The sequence below is a fragment of the Elephas maximus genome, chromosome 3 (assembly GCF_024166365.1).
Source record: "Elephas maximus indicus isolate mEleMax1 chromosome 3, mEleMax1 primary haplotype, whole genome shotgun sequence".
Taxonomy (NCBI): domain Eukaryota; kingdom Metazoa; phylum Chordata; class Mammalia; order Proboscidea; family Elephantidae; genus Elephas; species Elephas maximus.
In genome coordinates, this window is record NC_064821.1 from 12,149,113 (window position 1) to 12,172,221 (window position 23,109).

The window sequence follows — 23,109 nt, forward strand, 5'->3', positions numbered from 1 at the left end:
CTGTAAGGTGGTTACTATAATCTAGTATCCCCATCTTGCAAATGAGGAAACAGGCACACAGTGTTTAAGGGACTTGTTTAAAGACATGAAGGTGGTGGCTGGGAGTTCCTAGATTAAAATTAGAATTGCCTGCCCTCTGGAGTCTGTGTTCTTGACCATTGCATCCCAGGGCAAGAGTGTACAAAGACCCTGGGGCCATCGGGAGATGAGAGAGGAGAGGTGGGGGTCAGATCACAAGGACCTTTGCAGGCTGAGGTGAGGAGCTTGGTTGTCACCCCAGCGCAATGGGAAACCACTAGTGGCTTCTGGCAGAAGGCTGGTATGACTTATTCTTTGAAGTTGCTTCTGGTTGCTGGGGGAGGAGTGGAGTGGGGGAGGGACAGGAGTGGGAGCAAGAGACCAAGGAGAAGGCTGCTGCAGGGGTCCAGGCAGGGAATATTGGGGGGGCCCTGGGCTGGTGGCCAGAGGGATGGGGACAAATCAAACCAAACCCGTTGCCATCGAGTCAATTCTGACTCATAGCGACCCTACAGGACAGAGTAGAACTGCTCCATAGGTTTTCCAAGGAGCTGCTGGTGGATTCCAACTGCCAACCTTTTGGTTAGCAACCTGAGCTCTTAACCACTGCGCCACCAGGCCTCCATTCTGGATGTAATTAGGGATTTGCCAATGGTTGGGGCAAAGGGGAGGGAGGAGTTGAGATGCCACTCCACCCTTTTTCTAGGAGGGAGCAGGGGCCAGCCCTGAGATGGGGACAGAGGGTCATCGCCGGACACTGCGGAGGGCAAAGGGTCAAGCACTAGACATGGAAGTCATGAGGTTGGGGCAGCACGCGGAACACGACAGGAAGCTAGGGCGGCCTCTGTGGCTGCTGAACAGGGTCACGCTCAGAGCCAGCCCATCCCTCAGCCCATTGGTAGCATATCGGCGCTAGGACCTTTCGGCCGCCTCGCACCCTCACGCCAGGTCCGAGCCGCGCATGCGTGCTTCTCCGGTAAGGGGGGTCGCGGCGCAGGGGTTGGGACCAGATCTGGTCACGTGCTCCCCGGTAGCCCTGGTCACGTGACCACGACACGGGTCAGCTGACTCGGGAGGGTTTGAAGCGGCGCCGGGAGGGATCGAGGCCGCAGTGACAGCGCCGGGCCCTCGAACCCGGGCTGTCCCGCCGCGCCCGCCGGCGTCCCGCGCTCCCCGGCCCGGCATGGCAGGCCGTATGGGCCGGCGCGGCTCAGGTGAGGGCGCGGGCGGCGCCACGGGCTCCGAACGCGGGCGGCGGGCGGGTCGCCAGCTTCTCCGACCTCGGGGCGGCGGGACTCCTGGCTCTGCTTAGAGCTCCTGAACTCCGGCTGCGGCCGGGCGGCCCGGTTGCCAGGATTTCCCTTCTGAACCTAACCTGTGGTCGCTCAACTTTACCTGAACTCAGGCGGCGACACCAGGTTCTCCAGCTCCCAGGCTTCCCTTCCTGAACCCAGGGGACAAATGCTCAGCTTCCCGAAACTCAGGGACGGTTGGGGGCATTGCTTCCTTGAACCCGGGCGACTAGCTCCAATCTTAGATCTCCAAACCCTTGGAAGCTCAGCCTTCCAGAGCTCAGCCTCCAATCCCTTCAGACTGCCCCTCTCATGGGAATTGGTTTCACTTCCTTGAGTTGGTGAAGACGCCTAAAAGGTGTCCCAGATGTCAGGGTCTAGGGTGGGTTAGCTGTGATCCCAGCTAGGGAGGCAGGGCCTGCCCTCTGCTGGTTTCCCCTCAAAGCGTCCTGTAAACAACAACCATACTAGCATCCATCATCCAGGGAGACAGGCCAGGAGCCCTGCAGGACAGGTTCTGACAGTGCCCACATTCATTCTGGCAGCTGTGGCCCTGGAAAGAAGCAGAGCTCTCTAGGGGTGTGTCAGGGACAGTTCTGAGCTACTCAACCGGCTGTGACCCCATCAGTTGCTTAAACCTCTGGCCTTCCTCTTAGCTTTGACAGGATTGAAGGAAACAAGAAGCAGAAACAGACTGGAGCACCTGTTTGCCGAGGATTACTGAGGCTCAGGGCTGAGCTGAGGTCTTTATCTGTTTTGTCTCACTGAATTCTCAGAAGAGCTTCAGAGCCTCGGCCTCAGGTGTAGACTTTATTTCCTGGAGAGACTGAGGCTTAGGGAGTCGTTCCAGGCCACCACGCTGGGAAGTGGCAGACTTCGGACTTGGTCCCAGGGCTGTATGATTTCCAGGAGCTTGTGTCTTTAATGCGGGTGCTGTATTGGCTCATAAAAGAGCACGCGAGCAGTGCTGGAATGACATCCACAAATGTACCGGAGACGTGTTCCCTGACTCATACGGTTATTGTCAGGAACTCCTTCTCCAGGCCTGTGGCTTGTGAGAGGGTCAGCCAGACAGGCTAGGTCATGATGAGTGGGAAGGTGGACCTTTGGGTGTTGGTCCAGAAAAAACTGGAACATGGGCTGAGCTCTGCTCATGCCTCAAGGCTGGAATTGGGCTAATTGAGTGCCCTGGGAGAAGTCAATGGGAGAATTCCACAGATCAACACCGGGAATGTTGACGGAATGTCCTCACATTCTCACCACCCCCCACCTCCCCACCCCACCCCACCACTGTGATGAATGCTCTGTAAGCATTAAAGCTTTTGCAGGAGAGATGATTGTTGCCCCATCTTATAGATGAGGGAACCGAGACCTCAGGTGCCCTGCCGTGATAGTGAGCAGCAAGGTCAGGAGTCAGCTCAGGCCCTTCTGAGTCCCGAACCCCAGCTCTTTACCTCTGAGTAGCACTGCCGCCACCACGGCTACCACTTGCTGTCGAGTTGACGGTGACTCACTGCGACCCCATGTGTGTCAGAATAGGACTGTGGTCCACAGGGTTTTCAATGGCTGATTTTTGAGAAGCAGATCGCCAAGGCTTTTTTCTGAGGTACCTTTCAGTCGACTTGAACCCCCAACCTCTCACTTAGCAGCTGAGCATGTTTACTGTTTGCACCACTCAGGGACTCCAGTACTGCCGCATGTACCCCTGCAATGCTGCAGATTTTCTGGTTTTTCTTAGACCTCTCGAAGGTCTTCCGTGGCCAGAACCTGGGGATTGTGAGGAGGGGACTGAGCCAGTGGTAGGTAGGGCTGCCAGGGCCTGGTTCCCACTGCTCTCTCCCATTCCCGTAGAGACTGAGCGGCTCCTCACCCCCAGCCCTGGCTATGGGACCCAGGCAGAGGCTTCATCAGCCCCCACAAATCCCCTGGAAGAGGAAGACCTCCGCCGCCGTCTCAAGTACTTCTTCATGAGTCCCTGTGACAAATTTCGGGCCAAGGGCCGCAAGCCCTTCAAGCTGATGCTGCAGGTGGTGAAGATCCTGGTGGTCACCGTGCAGGTGAGGCCCTGCTGGGCAGGGGCCCCAGAAGAGGACCACCTCTGGCAGCTGCTGTCCTCAGAAGGAGACTTTTGGAGTGGGAGCCTAGTCCTAACACAATAGCAGCGACCGTGGCAGGGATGATTGGAAAGCATGAGTCTATGCTCCTGTCAGTATGTGCGGCATCTTGAGGACCTGACAGCTGCTCTGACCCCCATTTTATTCAAGAGGCTCACAGAGGTTCAGGGACTCATCCTAAGTCACACAGCAACTGAGCGTGGGGAGCTGGGATTTGAACCCAGGCTTCTGACGCCGTGTTGATTGTCCAAGAGATCTGAGCCAGTGGCTGAACAGATAGCAGGTGCCCCCCGTGCCAGGCCCTGTGGACCCCAAGATGAATCAGACACAGTGCCAGCCCTAAGGAGCTTCCCGTCTAATGCTGTGACTCTGGGCATGTTAAAAAAAAAAAAAAAAAAACAGCACCATTGAGTTGATTCTGACTCCTCGCGACCCCATGTGTGTCAGAGTAGAACTGGGCTTCACAGGGTTTTCCGTGGCTGATTTTTTGGAAGTAGATTGCCAGGCTTTTCTTCTGAGGTACCTCTGGGGGGACTTGAATTTCGAACCTTTCAGTTAGCAGCCGAGTGTGTCAACCATTTGCACCACCCAGGGACTCTCTGGGCATGTTACTGTGCCTGTACCTCCCCCCGACACACATTCAACCAAAAAGCCAAAACCAAATCTGTTGCCACTGAGTCGATTCCTACTGATAACAACCCTATGGGACAGAGTAGAACTGCCCCACAGGATTTCCAAGGAGTGGCTGGTGAATTCCAACTGCTGACCTTTTGGTTAGCAGCCAAACTCTTAACCACTGTGCCACCAAAGCTCTAGGGTGTCAGTAATGGTACTCACCCTATCAGCTTAGGGTTAGCACATTTATTAAATGTTCTGGTAAACATTTAATAAGCATTAACTGCTGTTGTCTAAGGAGCCCTGGTGGTGCAATGGTTAAGTGCTTGGCTGCTAACCAAAAGGCTGGCTGTTCAAACCCACCCAACAACGACTTTGCAAGAGAAAGACCTGGCAATCTGCTTCCACAAAGATTACAGCCAAGAAAACCCTGTGGGGCAGTTCTACTTTGTCACATGGGGTTGCTGTGGGTTAGAATTGTCTCGAACTCTACGGGGCAGTTGTATTCTGCCACATGGGGTCGCTGTGGGTCGGAATTGACGGCACCTAACAACAACAACAGCTGCCATTGTCAGGTATTTTGAGTGTCCACTTTGTACTGCACATTGGAGAGCTAGTGGGGTGGGCACGGCAGACATGACATGATCTGTACTCTTACAAAGCTTAGATGAGGGGAAGGCAGGTATTGACCAAATAGCCATGCAGAGAACTACAAGAGGGCCCCTGTGTTCGGAGGGCTCTGCTCTGCGCCATTGGCTGTCCCTAGGACCCTCTCTTGTCTTTCGTTCCTGCCCCAAGGGACATTGGTCCCACCTGTGGGTCTTGAACCCCTGGCCGTGCTCTCATCCCTCCCACCAGCTCATCCTGTTTGGGCTCAGCAACCAGCTAGCGGTGACGTTCCGGGAGGAGAACACCATTGCCTTCCGTCACCTCTTCCTGCTGGGCTACTCTGATGGGGCGGATGACACCTTTGCGGCGTACACGCGGGAGCAGCTCTACCAGGCCATCTTCCACGCCGTGGACCAGGTGCAGGCAGGCAGAGGTGGGCGGATAGGTGGGCTTGAGGCGGGAGAGTAGGTGTAGTTAACACCTTCTCTGCCCGCAGTACCTGATGCTTCCCAACGTGTCACTGGGCCGGTACGCGTATGTACGGGGTGGGGGCGGCCCTGAGGCCAATGGCTCAGCGCTGGCCCTCTGCCAGCGCTACTACCACCGCGGCCACGTGGACCCGGCCAATGACACCTTCGACATTGACCCAATGGTCATAACAGGTGAGTGGGCCGGACAGCTGGGATTGAAAACCTAGCTCTGCCTCACGCTCATTAAGATGACTGATAATTTCACGTTCACACAATGCTCAGTATAATGCCAGACACGCAGAAGGCATGAGATGGCGTTTTCATTTCTGTTATTGTTGAGAACGTACGTAGCAAACTGTACACTAATTCAGCCACGTCTGTGCGTACAGTTCAGGGATGTTGATTACATCCTTCAACTTGAGCAACCATTCTAAACCTCCTTTTCTGAGTTGTTCCTCCCCCATTAACATGAACTTGCTGCCCCCTAAGGTTCTTATTTAATCTTCTGAGTTGCTGTTGTGAATTCTATCTCCTGTAGATGCATCTTAAAAGAGCACCATGTTCAAGGCAGACATTCTTTACTAATTAAGCTAAACTAATGTTTGGTTTTAAGAAGACTTGAGGGGCTATTTTTTGTTTAAGGTTTAAAGATTATCTCAGGGCAGTAGTTTTGGGGGTTCATTCAGCCTCTGTGGCTCCAGAAAGTCTGGGTTCCATGAGTGTTTGAAATTCTGTTCTGTGTAATGGTTGGCGGGCACCGTCAGTTCTTCTGGTTTCATGGCAAAGGAGGCAGTTGTTCAGGGAGGCAATTAGCCACATATTCCATTTCCTCCAATTCCTGGTTCTTCTTCTAGGTGTTACTTTTTAGGTCGTCAGTGCAAATCCATCAGGTGCTGCTTGGAAACTCTATGGGGCAGTTCTGTGTCCTATTACGTCGCTATGAGTCGGAATTGACTTGATGATAATGGGTTTTAAGGGTATGGGGATCCACCAAGTGCCAGGTTAGGGTCTTGTTTGGGAGTAGGACCGATTGGTCCCTGGAGGGACCGCAGAAAAGCAACAATGAGGATTTAAGTACAGCTTGGGAAGTGAAACAGGGAAGGGGGGCTGTTGGGGACTCTGGGGAGTGCAGCCTACGCCCCCGCCCCCTGAAGCCCCTCCCTGACTCCCTGTCCTCAGACTGCATCCGGGTGGACCCCCCTGAGCGACCCCCTCCGTACTCCTCTGAGGATCTTGCCCTCTCGGATGGCAGCTCCAGTTACAGGAACCTCACGCTCAAGTTCCACAAGTACTACCCTCTTGGGGCTGCTCCAGGCCGGCTGGGGTGGGGCGGGGCAGGATGCTGGGGGAAGCTGGGCTTCCAGCGGCCGCTTCCCCCCTCCCTCCACGGGGTGGGGGCTGGGTCCGCAGTGCTGACGCCTGCCACTTGTATACTTCCTCTGCCAGCTGCAGAGTCAGCATGGGGTGAGGGCGCTGGCACGTTGGGGCTGGGAAGGGACTGGTGGGGGACCGTCCCCCTCACCTGACCCTCCCCTCCAGGCTGATCAACGTCACCATCCACTTCCAGCTGAAGACCATCAATCTACAGAGCCTCATCAACAATGAGATCCCTGACTGCTACACGTTCAGCATCCTGGTGAGCCCGCTGTGTTGGGTGAGGGCCAGGACCCGCCAGGGCTGGAGCCTGGTCAGAGGACGTCTGGGATCATCTGCCGAGGGCATTGTGGGGGCCACAGGGTCAGGGACTTGGCAGACCACCCATTGCGCTGGGCTGGGAGCCGGGGCCGGCCAGGGTTCACTCTGTGCCTCCTGCCCGGCCCGCCCTGCAGATCATCTTTGACAATAAGGCACACAGTGGACGGATCCCCATCAGCCTGGAGACCCAGACCCACATCCAGGAGTGTAAGCACCCCAGTGTGTTCGGACACGGTGAGCCCCCAGCCCAGACTAGTGCTATTGGGGTCCTGACCTTCCTGAGATGCTCCCCAAGTGCCCCCTCCAGCCTAGAGTTTCAGACCAGCACTGACCAGGGTCCTGACCCTGCCAGAGGCGCCCCAGGGTTCAGACCAATGCTGATGAGGTTCTGACCCTCCTGGAGGCACTCAAGTCTCACCAGCGCTGATGGGGTCCTGATCCTCCCAGAGGTGTACCCCAAGTCTCAGCACTGACCAAGGTCTTGATCTGCCCAGAGTGGCTCCCCAAGTGCCCCCTAATTCTTAGAGTCTCAGAACAGCCCTGATCAGTGTCCTGATCCTCAGAGGTGCCTCAAGTTTCAGACCAGTGCTGACCAGGGTTCTGATTCTCAGGCGCCCCAAGTTTCAGACCAACGCTGACCACGGTCCTGACTCTCCTGTCGGTGCCCAAGACTTAGACCAGTGCTAATGAGGTCCTGACCCTCCCAGAGGTGCCCCAGGTCTCAGACCAGCACTGATGGAGACTGGACATGCCTGAGGTGCCCCCTGAGCCTTAGAGCCTCAGACCATTGCTGACCAGGGGCTTTCACCTGCCCAGGGAAGCCCATGAACCCAAAACCAACACTGACCAGAGTTCCTGACCCGCCCAGAGGAGCCCCCAAGCCCTCTGGCCAGTCCAAGCCTGCCCTGTGACCCCTCAGTTCTCCAGCCTGACCCAGACATCTGGCCCTACGTGCTGCCACGTGCCCCCTGCAGGAGACAACAGCTTCCGCCTCCTGTTCGACGTGGTGGTCATGCTCACCTGCTCCCTGTCTTTCTTGCTGTGTGCCCGCTCGCTGCTCCGAGGCTTCCTGCTGCAGAACGTGAGGCCTGTGGGTCCTGGGGGGTGTGGGGACAGGGCCCAGATCCCAACAAACCACCGTGCCCGCCTTCACAGGAGTTTGTCGGGTTCATGTGGCGGCAGTGGGGCCGTGTCATCAGCCCGTGGGAACGGCTGGAGTTTGTCAATGGCTGGTACATCTTGTTGGTCACCAGCGACGTGCTCACCATCTCGGGCACCATCATGAAGATTGGCATAGAGGCCAAGGTGGGTCTGTCCAGACCCTGGCCACCTTCCCTGCCTTGTCTCCGAGCCCTGCCCCCTCCCTGCATGGGGCCAAACAGGGCTGACACGGCTCTCCCTGCAGAACCTGGCCAGCTACGACGTCTGCAGCATCCTCCTGGGCACCTCAACACTGCTTGTCTGGGTCGGCGTCATCCGCTACCTGACCTTCTTCCACAAGTACAATGTGAGCCTTGTGAACGTGGGCCCAGCCTCCTGTGTCCCCAAGCTCCCAAACCCCAAAATAAGTATGTGCACCTTCGGCACTCAGCAGTCCCTTTTAGATGGCTGCTGCCAAGCCTCTTCCCTGTACCTGCTACTCCCAGACACTCTTGTCACCACACCTGGACAGGGCCCACACGAGCCACCCTGGAGGCCTCTGTCTTCGTTTCTTAGTGCTGATGTATCAGAAATGCCACGAGTGAGTTTTTCTTTTTTTTTTTTTAATTATTTTCGTTGTTACTGAAGATTGAACAGTAGGACATACACTAATTCAACAATTTTTGCGTGTACGATTCAGTAACGTTGATTTCATTCTTCAAGTTGTGCAGCCCATTCTCACCCTCCTTTTCCAAATTGTTCCACCCCCATTAACATAAATTTACTGTCCCCTAAGCTTCCTGTCTAACCTTTCGAGTTACAAGGGGGTGGTTTTAAAGAACAGAAATTTATTTACTTGAAGTTCAGGAGGCTAGAAGTCTGTATTCAGAGCTTGAGTCAGGCACATCGTGGTCCTCAAAGTGACATCTTTCTTTTCCAATGCTTTTTAAAGAGGTCTTTTGCAGCAGATTTGCCTAACACAATGTGTCATTTTGATTTCTTGACTGCTGCTTTCATGGGCGTTGATTGTGGATCCAAGTAAAATGAAACCCTTGACAACCTCAATATTTTACCTATTTATCACGATGTTGCTTGTTGGTCCAGTTGTGCGGATTTGTATTTTCTTTATCTTAAGGTGTAATCCAAACCGAAGGCTGTAGTCTTTGATCTTCATCAGTAAGTGCTTCAAGTCCTCTTCACTTTCAGCAAGCAAAGTTGTGTCATCTGCATATCACAGGTTGTTAACGAGTCTTCCTCCAATCCTGATGCCGCATTCTTCATATAGTTCAGCTTCTTGGATTATGTACTCAGCATACAGATTGAATAGGTATGGTGAAAGGATACAACCTTGACGCACACCTTTCCTGACTTTAAACAACGCAGTATCCCCTTGTTCTGTTTGAACAACTGCCTCTTGGTCTAGGTGCAGGTTCCTCACGAGCACAATGCAGTGTTCTGGAATTCCCATTCTTCGCAATGTTACCCATAATTTGTTATGATCCACACAGTCGAATGCCTTTGCAGAGTCAATAAAACACAGGTAAACATCCTGCTGGTATTCTCTGCTTTCAGCCAGGCTCCATCTGACATCAGCAAGGGTATCTCTCGCTCCACGTCCCCTTCTCAGTCTGGCTCGAATTTCAGGCAGTTCCCTGTTGATGTACTGCTGCAACCGCTTTTGAATGCTCTTCAGCAAAATTTACTTGCATGTGATATTACTGATATCGTTCAATAATTTCCGCATTCTGTTGGATCAGCTTCCTTTAAAATGGGCACAAATACGGAATTCTTCCAGTTGATTGGCCAGGTAGCTGTCTTCCAAATTTCTTGGCATAGATGAGTGAGCACTTCCAGTGCTGCATCCATTTGTTGAAACATCTCATTTGGTATTCTGTCAATTCCTGGAGACTGGTTTTTTGTCGATGCCTTCAGTGCTGCTTTGAACTTCTTCTTTCAGTGCCATCGATTCTTGATCATATGCTACCTCCTAAAATGGTTAAATGTTAACCAATTCTCTTTAGTGCAGTGACTCTGTATATTCCTTCCACCTTCTTTTGATGCTTCCTTTGTCATTAAATTTTCTGCCCATAGAATCCTTCAGTGTTGCAGTTTGAGGCTTGCATTTTTTCTTCAGCTCTTTCAGCTTGGGGAAATATCAAGCCTGTTCTTCCCTTTTGGTTTTCTACTGCCAGGTCTTTGCTCATTTCATTGTAATACATTGTTTTGTCTTCTCAAGCTGCCCTTTGAAATCTGTTCAGCTCTTACATATCATTTCTTCTTTTTGCTTTAGCTACACTACATTCAAGAGCACGTTTCAGAGTTTGTTCTGACATCCATTATGGTCTTTTCTTTCTTTCCTGTTTTTTTAATGACCTTTTGCTTTCTTCATTATGGTGTCACCCCACAACTCGTGTGGTCTTCAATCAATAATGTTCAATGTGTCGAATCTGTTCTTGAGATGGTCTCTAAATTGAGGTGGGATATACTCAAGGTTGTATTCCGGCTGTTGTGGACTGTTTTTAATTTTCTTCGGCTTCAATTTGAACTTGCAAATGGGTAATTGATGGTCTGTTCTGCAGGTGGCCCCTGGCCTTGTTCTGACCGATCATGTTGAACTTCTCCATTGTGTTTTTACACAAATGTAAAGATTTGATTCCTGTGTATTCCATCCGGCAAGGTTCATGTGTATAGTTGCTGTTTATGTTGTTGGAAAAAGGTATTTACAATCAATAAGTCGTTGATCTTGCAAAATTCTGTCATGTGATCTGGCGTTCTTTCTGTCATCAAGGCTGTATTTTCCAACTACTGATTCTTCATCTTTCTTTCCAACTTTTGTATTCCAATCACCAGTAATTATCAATGCATCTTGATTGCATATTTGATCAATTTCAGACTACAGAAGTTGGTAAAAACCTTCAATTGCTTCATCTTTGGCATTAGTAGTTGGTATGTAAATTTGAGTAATAGTTGTATTAACTGGTCTTCTTTGTAAGCATATGGATATTATCCTATCACTGACAGCATTGTACTTCAGGATAGATCTTGAAATGTTCTTTTTGACAACAAATGCGATGCTATTCCCCTTCAATTTGTCATTCCTGATGTAGTAGACCATATGATTGTCCAATTGAGAATGGCCAATACCAGTCCATTTTAGCTCACTAATGCCTAGAATATTGATCTTTATGTGTTCCATTTCATTTTTGTCGACTTCCAATTTTCTTAGGTTCATACTAAGTACATTCTACATTGCAGTTATTGTTGGATGTTTATAGTTGCTTCTTCTCATTTTGAGCCATGCCACATCAGCAAATGAAGGTCCCAAAAGCTCGACTCCATCCACGTCATTAAGGTTGACTGTACTTTGAGGAGGCAGCTCTTCCCCAGTCGTATCTTGAGTGTCTTCCAACCTGGGGGGCTCATCTTCCGGCACCATACCAGACAATGTTCTGCTGCTATTCATAAGGTTTTCACTGGCCAGTTTTTTCAGAAGGAGACTGCAGGTCCTTTTTCCTAGTCTGTCTTAGTCTGGAAGCGCCACTGCAACCTGTCCACCATGGGTGACCCTGCTGGTATTTGAAATACCAGTGGCGTAGCCTCCAGCATCACAGCAACACACAAGCCACCAAAGTATGACAAGCTGACAGATAAGTGGTGGACAGCAGCCATGGCTTTGGCCAACTGAGTTGTGGACAACTCCTCACTGTGGCCTTCCCCTGCCTCCACACAGATCCTGATCGCCACGCTGAGGGTGGCCCTTCCCAGTGTCATGCGCTTCTGCTGCTGTGTGGCTGTCATCTACTTGGGCTACTGTTTCTGTGGCTGGATCGTGCTGGGGCCTTACCATGTGAAGGTAGGCAGGCCAGGGCTGGGGTGCTTATGACACCCAGTGGAAGAATCCAGGAGTTCTGTGACCTGCCCTCCCCTACAAGGACACGGGATCCCCTGGCTTCCCTCACCTGAGCCCACACCCTAAGCCCTCTGACCCCTTGCGACCCTGTCATTGACATGGTGACCTGTATGACCCCCACTGTGACCCCTGGGATCCTGCCGGGGTTATGGTCACTGTCTCCTGTGACCTTTGTGAACCTGTCACCCTGTGACCTTGTCTTTGTCATGATTGATGACCTTACTTTGATTCCTGTTACAGACTGTTGTCCACTGTCCCCTTTAACCCCTTGTGACCCGTTATTGACCCTATGACCTGGTCATTCACGCAGTGACCCCAGATGACCCCATATGACTGCTGGTACTGTGATCACTGTCCTCTTTGTTTGACCCCTTGTGCCTGCACTGACCCCAGCCCATAGTTGCACGCCTGCCAGGCCCCCTCCACCCCCTCTCTGATCCCACAATCCCACTGGCCCCTGCAGTTCCGCTCACTGTCCATGGTGTCTGAGTGCCTGTTCTCGCTCATCAACGGTGACGACATGTTCGTGACGTTCGCTGCGATGCAGGCCCAGCAGGGCCGCAGCAGCCTCGTCTGGCTCTTCTCCCAGCTGTACCTCTACTCCTTCATCAGCCTCTTTATCTACATGGTCCTGAGCCTCTTCATCGCGCTCATCACAGGCGCCTACGACACCATCAAGGTCAGCCAGTGGTGGCCTCACTCACCCCCACGCGGCCCCTCCCGGCCTGCCACGTGCACACACAGCCCCAAACAAGGGCTCCGGGTCCCTGGGAATCAGCTACGAAGTGGTCCCTTAACCCTTGGGGAACTGGCAGGGAAGACCCGGGGACAGACTGGGGGAGTCTCTGGGTAGGACTTGAGAAGCCAGAGGAGGGGGCTGATACTGGGGGCACCAGGTGGGACTGAGAGCATTCCAGTCTCACTGTCCTGCTCTCAGCATTGATTGAACGGGGCTCAGGCCAGGTAAGGCTCTTGTATCTTTTTTTTTTAATAATATTTTATTGTGTTTTTGCTGAAGGTTTACAGAGTGAATTAGGTTCCCATTTGACAATTTCTATACAGCTGTTCTGTGACGTTAGTTACATTTTTCACAGTGTGTCGGCATTCTCTGTCATTGCCTTCTGGTTGTTCTGTTTCCAGTTCTCTAGTGTCCCTACCCCTTATCTTGTCATCTTTGCTTTAGAGTTAATCTCCTGGTCTCATATAGATGAATTTTAGTAGAGCACCATTCTCACGGGTAATCCTGCAGCTGTTTTTACTGACAGGGAAACTGAGCCCTACAGTTTCAGTAACTTGCCTGAGGTCAGCCATGAAGTGGTGGAGCTGGGTTCACCCCGGGGCTGATTCCGGAAGCCACGCTCTTAATCCCTCTTTTGTGTGGGGTAGCCTGGGAGTGGGGAGGGGTGCCTTTGATTCAGGGCAAGGTGTTTGTCCTGCAGGCTGCAGGGGTCAGAAGGTGAAAGAAGGGTGTAATGTTATAAAGGTTTATCGTGGCATTAGGGCTAGGTCCAGGAAGCCTTCTAGAACATGCTATCCAATACTACCCCTAGTTATATATACTTACTTAAATTATAATTGTGGTTAAAATGGAATACAGTTAAAAATTCACTTCTTACTTATAGCATCCACATATCAAATGCCCAAAAGCCTGATGGCGTAGTGGTAAAGGACTTGGTTGCTTGCCAGAAGGTCAGCAGTTCAAATCTACCAGCTGCCACTTGGAAACCCTATGGGGTAGTTTTACTCTGTCCTATAGGGTCACTATGAGTTGGAATTGACTCAACAGCAATGGATTTGGTTAGGTTAAAATCTAAATGTGGCTAAAAAAAATAACAACTAACTCATTGTCATCGAGTCACCCCAGATTCACGTTAACCCTATGTGTGCAAAGTAAACTGCTCCATAGAGTTCTGAAGGCTTTCGGAAGCAGATCGTCATTCGGTTAGTATCCCAGCACTTAACCATTTACTCCTCCCAGGGACTCTAGTGTACATGCATTTCAAATGTGGCGGCTATTGTTGTTAGTCGCTGTCGAGTCAGTTCCAACTCATGGCAACCCCATGTGTGGAGTAGAACTGCTCCACAGGGTTTTCAAGGCTGTGACATTTTGGAAGCAGCTCACCGGGCCTGTCTTCTGAAGCTTCTCTTAGTGGGTTCAAACCACCAACCTTTTGGCTAGTAGTTGAGTGCTTACCTGTTAGTGCCACCCGGGGACCTTCCAAAGTAGTCAGTGGCTACCGTACTGGATAGTGTAGGTACTGAGCATTTCCATCTCAGAAAAGTCTGTTGGATGGCGGTGGTTCTAGACTGGAGAGACGGGAGCCAAAGGGAGAGAGCACTATGAGGAAGGAAAAGCAAAAGCAAAAGGCCTGAAATTCGACAGGGCTCTGAGAAGAGGTGGTGGTGCCACAGGGCTGGGAGGGGTGCAGGTAGCTGGAAGCCGGAACGTTCACTTCTGCGGGGCCCTGCCACTTCCCGTGTCACTGGCATGTGTGTCACCCCCATGCATGGGTTCAGCTGTCCCACAGCCACACTCCTGTCCCTCCGGCCCACAGAGCCCTCATGGGTCTTGCTCCAGCACTTAGACCACACACGTGTGTGCGCTGTGAGCATACAAGCCCAGGCCCTGCCCCCACTGCTATGGTTGATTGAAGATGTTTGAGTGCCCAGAGTGTGTCAGGCCAGTTCTAGGCACCGGGGCCAAAGCTTGTTGCTCTTACATGCATCGAGCTGATTCTGACTCACAGCAACCCCGTGTATGCAGAGTAGAACTGTTCCATAGGGTTTTCAAGGTTGTGACCTTTCAGAAGCAGATTGCCAGGCCTTTCTTTCTAGGCGCCTCTGAGTGGATTTGAACTGCCAACCTTTTGGCTAGTAGTCAAGCTCTTCACTGTGCCAACCCAGGGACTGCTGAGGCCACAGCTGAAGGCCCCAAACCGACAAAGGTGCTGGGTGTGCATAAGTGTAGGGGCCAGGGGTGGACTCCCTGCAGAAACTAGCCATGAGGCGTCTGCAGTGACAACAGGCAGTGAAGGCCAGTGCCAGGGCCCAGATGGCTGCAGGGGACCTGGAGGGAAGGACAGACTCAAGGGGCTTAGCAGGGGCCACTTTCATGCTAGCCCCCTCCCCATCTCTCCCCAGCATCCGGGCACCAGCGGGGAGGAGAGTGAGCTCCAGGCCTACATCGCACAGTGCCAGGACAGCCCCACGTCGGGCAAGTTCCGCCGTGGGAGCGGCTCGGCCTGCAGCCTCCTCTGCTGTTGTGGCAGGTGTGGTTCGGGTCTGGTTGGGAGAAGGGGAGGTGCTTGAGGGAGCTGACCCCTCTCTTGCCCGGCTGACGTTACCCCTTCTCTCCCCTCCTCTAGGGACGCCTCAGAGGAGCATTCGCTGCTGGTGAACTGAGTGGAACCAGGACTGCCACTGGACCTTAGCCCCGGACTGCGGGGACCCACGCTTATTTATTTTTAGGACCGGCTCCCTGCTCTGCCCAGCCAGGGCCAGTCGGGTCGGACACTGGGGTGGGATCGGGGTGGGGGGTGTTAAATAAACCGGTAAATAAGCGCGTTGTCATTTTTAGCGGCGGTGGGTGGGCGGGCATTCATTTCGCCAGCTGGGGGCTTCAGCCCCTTTAAGGCGCCGTCGCGCCGGGCGAGGCGGGTTCCGCTAGACCTTCCCAGCGGGCGGGGCCGCGGCGCGCCTCGCGGGGAATAACTTAAAGGGACCGCGCCTACGATGCGGAGAGCTAGCGGTATTGGCGCAGGGTGAACCCCGGCTGCGGGCCCTGAGTAAGTTCGGGCTTGCATCGGCCCTGAAAGGGTGTCCTTTCGAGGGTCGTTAGTGAACCCCCGGTTTTGGCACATTATGCCTTCCCGTAAGTCCTGCTAGCCCCCGATTTCACCACGCTCCCATCGCCCCAATTCCCGGCAGGCGTTCCTGCAGATAGCCAGATGCGCCTTGGGGCGGTAGGAGACCTAGTCCACCAGGAATTTTCCAGGTAACGTCTTAAGTGCCCAGTAAACCAAAAAAACCAAACCCGTTGCCGTTGAGTCGATTCCGACTCATAGCGACCCTATAGGACAGAGCAGAACTGCCCCATACGGTTTCCAAGGAGCGCCTGGTGGATTCGAGCTGTAGCTCCCGCAAATTTGTTATTACTCCAGCGGCGCCGGAAACATCCTCCACCTCTCAAAGAAGTCCCAGTAATATTCCAACATTCCTCAGTCTTCCAGGGAGCCCTGGCCCCGCCCGAGACCCGCAGTCAAATGTCAATGACCCCAGGGACGTGCGGGGCCACTCCCGTTTCCCCCAGCAGTAGTCTTGTATCTCACAGAATCTGTCAGTAACTTTCCAGCACTCCCCAAGTCATGGCTGCTAGAAATGTTGCCAACACCGTTCCTAGAGTCCTAAAGCCGCTTCCTATCCTGAGACCCCATAACTTTTCTGTTTGTTGTGGGGTGTCCTTGAGTCCATTTCCACTCATAGCGATCCCATGAGTTAGGGTAGGACTGTCTCATAGGGTTTTATTTTTTTGGTTGGAATCTCTACGGAAGCAGATCACCAGGTCTTGCTCCCGCCGAGTCGCTGGGGGGGGGGTTCCAGCACCACCCTTTCAGTTACCAGTAAAACACTTAACCGTTTGTGCCATCTCCAGCATAAACAAGTAAAACCCCACCCTGAGCGTCCCAGGACCTCTCCAAGACCCAGGTACCATCCTAGGACCCCTTCTGTAGGAGCCCCTGGCAGCACCCTCCGCGCCCCAGCTCCAGGGTCACCGGCCCCCCCAGAGGCAGGTTTGAGTCAGGAGCCAGGCATCAGGCTATCTCGCCGGTGGCCAGCGGGCCACTGCCTGGGGTGGGGCGCCCTGTCTTCGCAGGGGGTGTGGCCCAGGGGCCGCTTGCTCAAGATTGAACAACCTCGCAGGGCACAGGCCGGGGAGGGACCCACCAGCAAGGGCGGGAGGGAGCGCGTGGGGGCCGTGCCCCGCGGGACCCCGCGTCTGGGTAGCTGGCAGTGGATGGGTGTCCAAATGCCCTTGCCCCCAGGTTGGGGTTGGACGGGCGGGACGTCTGTTCTGGCCGGTGAGTGGGTGAAGGAGCCAGACGGCCAACCGACACGGTTCACCCTATTTCGGGACCCCAGCGTCGACTTGGCGGCCCCCATCATCTGGCAGCGCCCCTGTAGCCATACTTGCCCGGAGGCAAGGCCTCGGGGCCGAGGGTACGCAGGGGGCGTGGTACGATGAGGGGCGGGGCTTCCGGCCGGGGAGGGGTTGGGCCCAGAGAGACGGGCCCCCACGGGTTCTTCTGTTTCTTCGTTCTCCAGGACCCCGGTCTGCCATTCCTGCCAGCAAGCTTGAAGCAGCTGATGGATGCCCCGCTGCAAACAGGAATGGTGAGGGTTGAGAAAGTGAGGTGCCGCGGGGACTACAACTCCCGGCGTGCTCAGCGCACATTCTCGCGGTATCGCGAGAACGGGCTGTATGTGTTGAGGCCGAACTACTCTTCCCGGCTTGCACTGCGGGCTGTCGAGCCGCAGGGAAGAGTCGCGCCCCCGGGGAGGGAGCAGCGCCGGGCCATTCCGCAGATGGGGACACCAAGGCCCGAGCTGGCTACGGCCTCCCCGGGGGCGGAGGGAGGGGAGTGGGATGGGACCCAAGGCTTCTCGGCCCCCAGGGAGGTCTCTGCCGAGCGACCATGCAATGCGCAGCCAGTGCCCTTCGTCCCGCAGGTACTGGGCGTGATGATCGGGGCCGGAGTCGCGATGCTGGTCACAGCTGTGCTCATCCTCCTGCTGGTGCGGAGGCTGCGAGTGCCGAGTGAGGACCCGGAAGGCCTCTTGGGGAGGCTGCGGGGTGGGGAGCTGAAATTCTCGGGTCTCTGGGGCAGTAGAGATAGGATTTGCTGAGGTCTGCACACTGCCTTCCCACCTCGGGCCGCGTAGAGTCAGCGCGGAGCTGAGTACACCTCCCTACCCATCCCCAGAAACCCCAGCCCCGGATGGCCCCCGATATCGATTCCGGAAGAGGGACAAAGTGCTTTTCTATGGCCGGAAGATTATGCGGAAGGTGAGTTCCCGGACCCCTGGGGTGGCACAGACCACGCAGAGGCCCTGCCCATTCCGTGGTTAACCTCCCGGTGGACCTTCCCCCGCTTGATCAAGGCCCCCTGAATTTCAGTCTGAACTGACAGTTGATCCATTCCTCCCCTTTACCCTCCCAGGTGTCACAGTCCACTTCCTCCTTGGTGGACACCTCAGTCTCCACTACTTCTCGGCCACGCATGAAGAAGAAACTTAAGATGCTCAACATTGCTAAGAAGTAAGGCTGTGTTGGGCGTGCCTGGGACCGAGGGCTGACGCAGGGGCTTCCTGAGTGGTCAACTGACACCAAAGGGTGTGCCTCAGGATTCTTTGTACCTCAAGAGCTGCTTGGACAATGTTTCCACATGGGAGGGACTTCTCAAGACTATTTTCTAAGGAGCTATCTCAGAGCTCCCCACACCAGACCAGCTGTCTCTGGGGTCTTTTTTCCCTGAGGGCTATCTCAGTGGTATTTCTCTACCATAGGGGAGGTAGGGACCATCTCAGAGATCTTCTCGTACATATATATATCTGGGTTCTATGTGTAGGTCATTTCATGGGTCTCCCCACATGAGAGGATTTATCCCAGGGTACCTCACTGAGGTTATGTCAGGTGTCTATGACCTGTTGAGGGGGCTATCTCTAGCCTCTGTCCTCCAGAAGCTGTCCCAGCAGTCACTGCATCAGAAGGGCATCTCTCTTCATCACCTACCTCATGGTTCTTCCTACACTAAAGAGGTTATATCAGGGATTTCTCTTGCCAAGGAGCTGTCTCAAGCATCTTCTTGGACCAGAAACATAGGAAGAACATCTCAGGGGTCTCGGTCATCAGCAAGGGGTCTCTGAGAAGGGCTCTCCCAGGGATCTTTGTAAATTGGGAGCTGGCTCTGGGTTCTCCTCACATCATAGGGTCCACAAGAAAGTCTGTCTCAAGAAATTCTTCACCTAGAGAGTCACCCAGAGGTCTCTGTGGTTAACAGAGACACTGTTACAGGACTTTCTATGACTTGGGTAGGAAGACTATCTCTAGGTTCTCCATTGTGAGTTGAAGAACAGTATCTCGGATCTCCTCACATCATGGGGGCCATTGCCAGTGTCTGCACACCCTTGAGAAGCTACTCTGATGTCTTTATGACTGTTAGAGGGTGTCTTGGTTATCTAGTGCTCCTATAACACCAGTAACCACAAGTGGATGGCTATAACAAAGACAAATTTATTCTCTCATAGTCTAATAGGCCACAAGTCCAAATTCAGGGCATCAGCTCCAGCGAAAGGCCTTCTCTATTGGCTCTGGAGGAAGGTCCTCGTCATCCATCTTCCTCTGGTTGAGAAGCATCTCAGGCACAGGGACCCAGGGTCCAAAGGATGTGCTTTGCTCCTGGTGCTGCCTTCTTGGTGGTATGAGGTCCCCATGTCTCTCTGCTCATTTTTCTCTTTTATATCTCAAAAAAGGGATTGGCTTAAGACACTATCTGGTCTTGTAGATCCCATCAATATAACTGCCACTAATCTGTCTCATTACATCATAGTGATAGGATTCACAAAACGTAGGGAAATCACATCAGATAACGAAATGGTAGACAGTCATACAGTACGGGGAATCGTGACCCAGCCAAGTTGACATATTTTTGAGGGATACAATTCAATCCATGACAGAGGGCTATTTCAGAGCCCTCTATGGTCTAGAAAGGGCTGTCCCAAGGATCTCCCTGACCAGAAGAAGAGCTATATCTAGGTTTCTCCATATCATGGACCTTATCTTGGGAATCTGTTTATAGCAGGGGGCCTGTCTCAGGAATCTGGTGATCATTGGAGGGTCATATCAATAGTCTTTGGGACTTGAGAAGAAGGGCTCTTCCAGGTCCGTGATTAGCAGAGGGCCTATGTCTAGACTCTCCGTGTATAACAAGGGCTATCTCAAGGATCTCAATGACCATTGGAGAGGCAACTCAGGGTTCTCTGTGGCCTGGTAGGAAGGGCCATCTCAGGCATCTTTATGAAGAACAGAGAGGCTGTGTCTGGTGTCTCCTCATATCGTGGAAGCTACCTCAGGGTTTGATTCCATGAGGGAAGCTACCTCAGGAATCTAGCCTGTGACCACTGGAAGGACTGTCTCAGGGATACCAATCAGTAGAGGTGCTATTTCTAGGAACCGCCCATATCTTAGAAGCTATGTCAGGACTCTGCCTCCCTTGAGGGTCTATCTCAGGGACCTATGATCAGGGCTTTATGTCAGGGCTTAGCAAACTTTTTCTATAAAAAACCAGATTGTAAGTATTTTAGGCTTTGTAGGCCATACAGGCTCTGTTGCAAGTCTTAGGATGAAAGCAGCCATAGATGATACATAAATGAACGAGTGTGGCTGTGTACCAAAAAGCTTTATTTACAAAAATTGATGGCAGGCTCGAGTTGGCCTGCAGGCCATCGTTTGCTGACCCCTGCTGTATATGACCCCTCCCTGCCCCCTGCCACCAGGATCCTGCGCATCCAGAAAGAAGCACCAACGTTGCAGCGGAAGGAGCCCCCACCCGCTGTGCTGGAGGCCGACCTGACAGAAGGCGACCTGGCCAACTCCCACCTGCCCTCTGAGGTGCTCTACATGCTCAAGAACGTCCGGTCAGTGTTGGGACCAGACAGGGGGTGGCTACAGGGCTGGGCCCACCTGACCTCCTATCTCCTTTGCTCTCCCATCCCACAGGGTGCTGGGCCACTTTGAGAAGCCACTGTTCCTGGAGCTCTGCCGGCACATGGTCTTCCAGCGGCTCTGCCAGGGGGACTACGTCTTCCGGCCAGGCCAGCCCGATGCCAGCATCTATGTGGTCCAAGATGGGCTGCTGGAGCTCTGCCTGCCGGGGCCTGTGAGTGGACCCCCCAAGGTGGCACCGCAGGGTGGCTAGCGGGGGTGCCAGTGGGGATGGTCCATGGTACAGCCACCGTCAGGTCTGCGGGATCAGTGATCTGGTTTGTTTTTGCATACCATCAACATTTACTTATTTTTATTTATTTTTTACCCTAACATATATATGTGTTTATATATTTTTTTCTCTTAGTATTTTTTGTGTTTTTGGTGAACGTTTACACAGCAGTTTAGGTTCCCGTTCAACAATATCTACACAAATGTTCAGGGACATCGGTTATATTCTTCACAATGCGTGAACATTCTCAATATTTCCGTTCTGGTTATTCTGTCCTCATTAATCCAGCTTCGCTGCCCCCTTACACTCTCATCTTTGTTTTAAAGTAATTGTTGATCGTTTGGAGTCCTGGTGGCGCAGTGGTTAAGGGCTCAGCTGCAAACCAAAAGGTCGGCAGTTTGAATCTACCAGCGGCTCCTTGGAAACCCTATGGGGCAGTTCTGCTCTGTCCTATAGGGTCGCTATGAGTCATAATCAACTAGATGACAGTGGGTTTGGTTTGGTTTTTTACAGTTGACCATTTGGTATATACAGTCATGCATTGTTTCATGTTCACGCTACATTCTGTGAAACAAGACGTTATGTGACTTGGACGTTGTGCTAACACCATTTTATATAAGGCAGTCCCTGGCTTACGAATGTCCATCTTACGTACAACCTGTAGTTATGAACTTTTGGGTTCACGGGCCTATATGCAGTTGGATATTGTCCGAATGGACGTTATGCAGTGTATAGCTGTATGTTTTTATTGTGGTAAGAATATACAAGGGGTTCTTGGGTGGTACAAATGGTTAAACCTTTGACTACTAGCCAAAAGGTTGGTGTTTGAGTCCACCCAGCCAGAGGCATCTTGGAAGAAAGGTCTGGCAATCTACTTCTGAAAGGTCACAGCCTTGAAAACCCCATGGAGCACGGTAGAACTGCACACATAGGGTGGCCGTGAGTCAAACTGACCCGATGACAAATAACAATAACAAGAATAAAAAAACACATTAACAAACATGCCAGTTCAGCAGTTTTTACATGCACAAGTCAGTGACATTGGTTACATTCTTTCTGCTGTGCAACTGTCGTACTGTCCCGTCGTTACTGCCCTTTTCCTGCACATTCCACCACCATGAACAGAAACTGAGTGCCCCTAAACAGTAACTCCCCGCCCGCCTTCCTCCCACTCCTGGGAACCACTAATAAGCTTTGGTTTCTGTACAGCTCCTATTTCATATAGATAAGATCATAGAGTGAGGTCATGGTCCTTTGTGATTGACTTATTTCCACTCAGCATAATGTTTTCAAGGTTCCTCCGTCTTCAACATTTTATTTTAATGTAAGGTGCAGCATAAAATGTGTGTTCCTTAACTCATCATTTGGTGTCTGGCCAGGGTCTTTGTTTTCCTGTCAGGTATTTGCTTTCGGAGTTCCTTGCCTCTCTTGCACACCCCAGCTGCTATTGAGTTGACTCTGACTTGTGGCAACCCCACATGTGTCAAAGCAGAACTGTGCTCCGTAGGGTCTTCAGTGGCTGAATTTTTGAAAGTAGATTGCCAGGCCTTTCTCCTGAGGCGTCTCTGGGGAGACTCGAACTACCAACATTTCAGTTAGTAGCCACATCCATTCACCATTTGCACCACCCAGGGGCTCTTTCTTAAATCAGGCATGCCCGAAACACCATCTATGAATTTTAGTTTTTACTTCTTTAAATTGGAATACCAACTTAAAAGAAACTTGGGAAATAATTTCAGTACAGAATCCTTCTAGAGTTTTCCTCTTTCCCCACTACCTTTTTTTTTCCCTTCCTTTTTAAAATATGCACACAATAGGCTTCATTTTCTTTTTTTGAGCAGTTTTAGGTTTACAGAAAAATTGTGCAGAAAGTGTAGTTTCCATATACCTCTTCTTCCCTTGCATAGAGTTTCTCTTATTATTAACATCTTGCATTTTTGTGCTACATTTGTTACAGTTAATGAACCAATATTGAGACATTATTATTAATCAGAGCCCATAGTTTTTATCAGGGTTTGCCCTTTTGTATGGGTTTTGACAAACACACATCATTGTTTAGTTATCTAGTGCTGCCGTAACAGAAATACCTCAAGCAGATGGCTTTAAAGTACAGGGATTTATTTTCTCACAGGTCTGGAGGCTCGAAGTCTGAATTCAGGTCCATCCTGGTCTACTTCAGCTTCCAGTAGCTGGGGCAATCTTTGGTCTCCCTGGTCTGCCCCTCCTCCTCCCTCTGTGTGTGCCTCTGTGTCT

General features: G+C 52.2%; 2 protein-coding genes across 6 annotated transcripts in view; both read left to right on the forward strand.

Annotated features, from left to right (window-relative positions):
• Window positions 1-1,082: 1,082 nt before the first annotated feature.
• On the forward strand, window positions 1,083-15,387 carry MCOLN1 (mucolipin TRP cation channel 1). 2 transcript variants are annotated; one of them, XM_049876665.1, is made up of 14 exons: window positions 1,083-1,232; window positions 3,162-3,367; window positions 4,898-5,065; window positions 5,145-5,310; window positions 6,298-6,406; window positions 6,658-6,754; window positions 6,948-7,047; window positions 7,788-7,894; window positions 7,969-8,118; window positions 8,219-8,320; window positions 11,684-11,806; window positions 12,327-12,542; window positions 15,005-15,132; window positions 15,229-15,387. In XM_049876665.1, exons 1-14 carry the CDS (start codon window positions 1,202-1,204, stop codon window positions 15,263-15,265), a joined length of 1,740 nt encoding a protein of 579 aa, XP_049732622.1. In that variant the 5' UTR covers window positions 1,083-1,201; the 3' UTR covers window positions 15,266-15,387. The 2 variants fall into 2 exon arrangements, with proteins under 2 accessions (XP_049732622.1, XP_049732621.1); XM_049876664.1 differs by lacking the exon at window positions 15,229-15,387 and having other exon boundaries at window positions 12,327-15,098.
• A 1,976-nt stretch (window positions 15,388-17,363) lies between these two features.
• PNPLA6 (patatin like phospholipase domain containing 6) overlaps window positions 17,364-23,109 on the forward strand; it is a 30,860-nt gene continuing 25,114 nt past the window's right edge. For 2 of the 4 annotated variants that reach the window (XM_049876666.1, XM_049876667.1), the window contains exons 1-5: window positions 17,365-17,678; window positions 17,845-17,927; window positions 18,082-18,179; window positions 20,417-20,557; window positions 20,640-20,799. In XM_049876666.1, the coding sequence (XP_049732623.1) occupies window positions 17,447-17,678; window positions 17,845-17,927; window positions 18,082-18,179; window positions 20,417-20,557; window positions 20,640-20,799 (714 nt within the window). In that variant the 5' untranslated portion in view covers window positions 17,365-17,446. Of the gene's footprint in view, window positions 17,679-17,844; window positions 17,928-18,081; window positions 18,180-20,416; window positions 20,558-20,639; window positions 20,800-23,109 lie in introns of all 4 variants that reach the window. The other 2 variants (XM_049876668.1, XM_049876669.1) reach the window with 2 other exon arrangements.

What these genes read in the sequence shown, in the direction of transcription:
- MCOLN1 (XM_049876664.1), top strand. Translation starts at nt 1,202, where the DNA reads ATGGCAGGCCGTATGGGCCGGCGCGGCTCAG. An exon ending in TATGGGCCGGCGCGGCTCAG is followed by an intron (nt 1,233 to 3,161) that starts GTGAGGGCGCGG and finishes CCATTCCCGTAG; the next exon opens with AGACTGAGCGGCTCCTCACC. An exon ending in GAGGCTTCCTGCTGCAGAAC is followed by an intron (nt 7,895 to 7,968) that starts GTGAGGCCTGTG and finishes CCGCCTTCACAG; the next exon opens with GAGTTTGTCGGGTTCATGTG.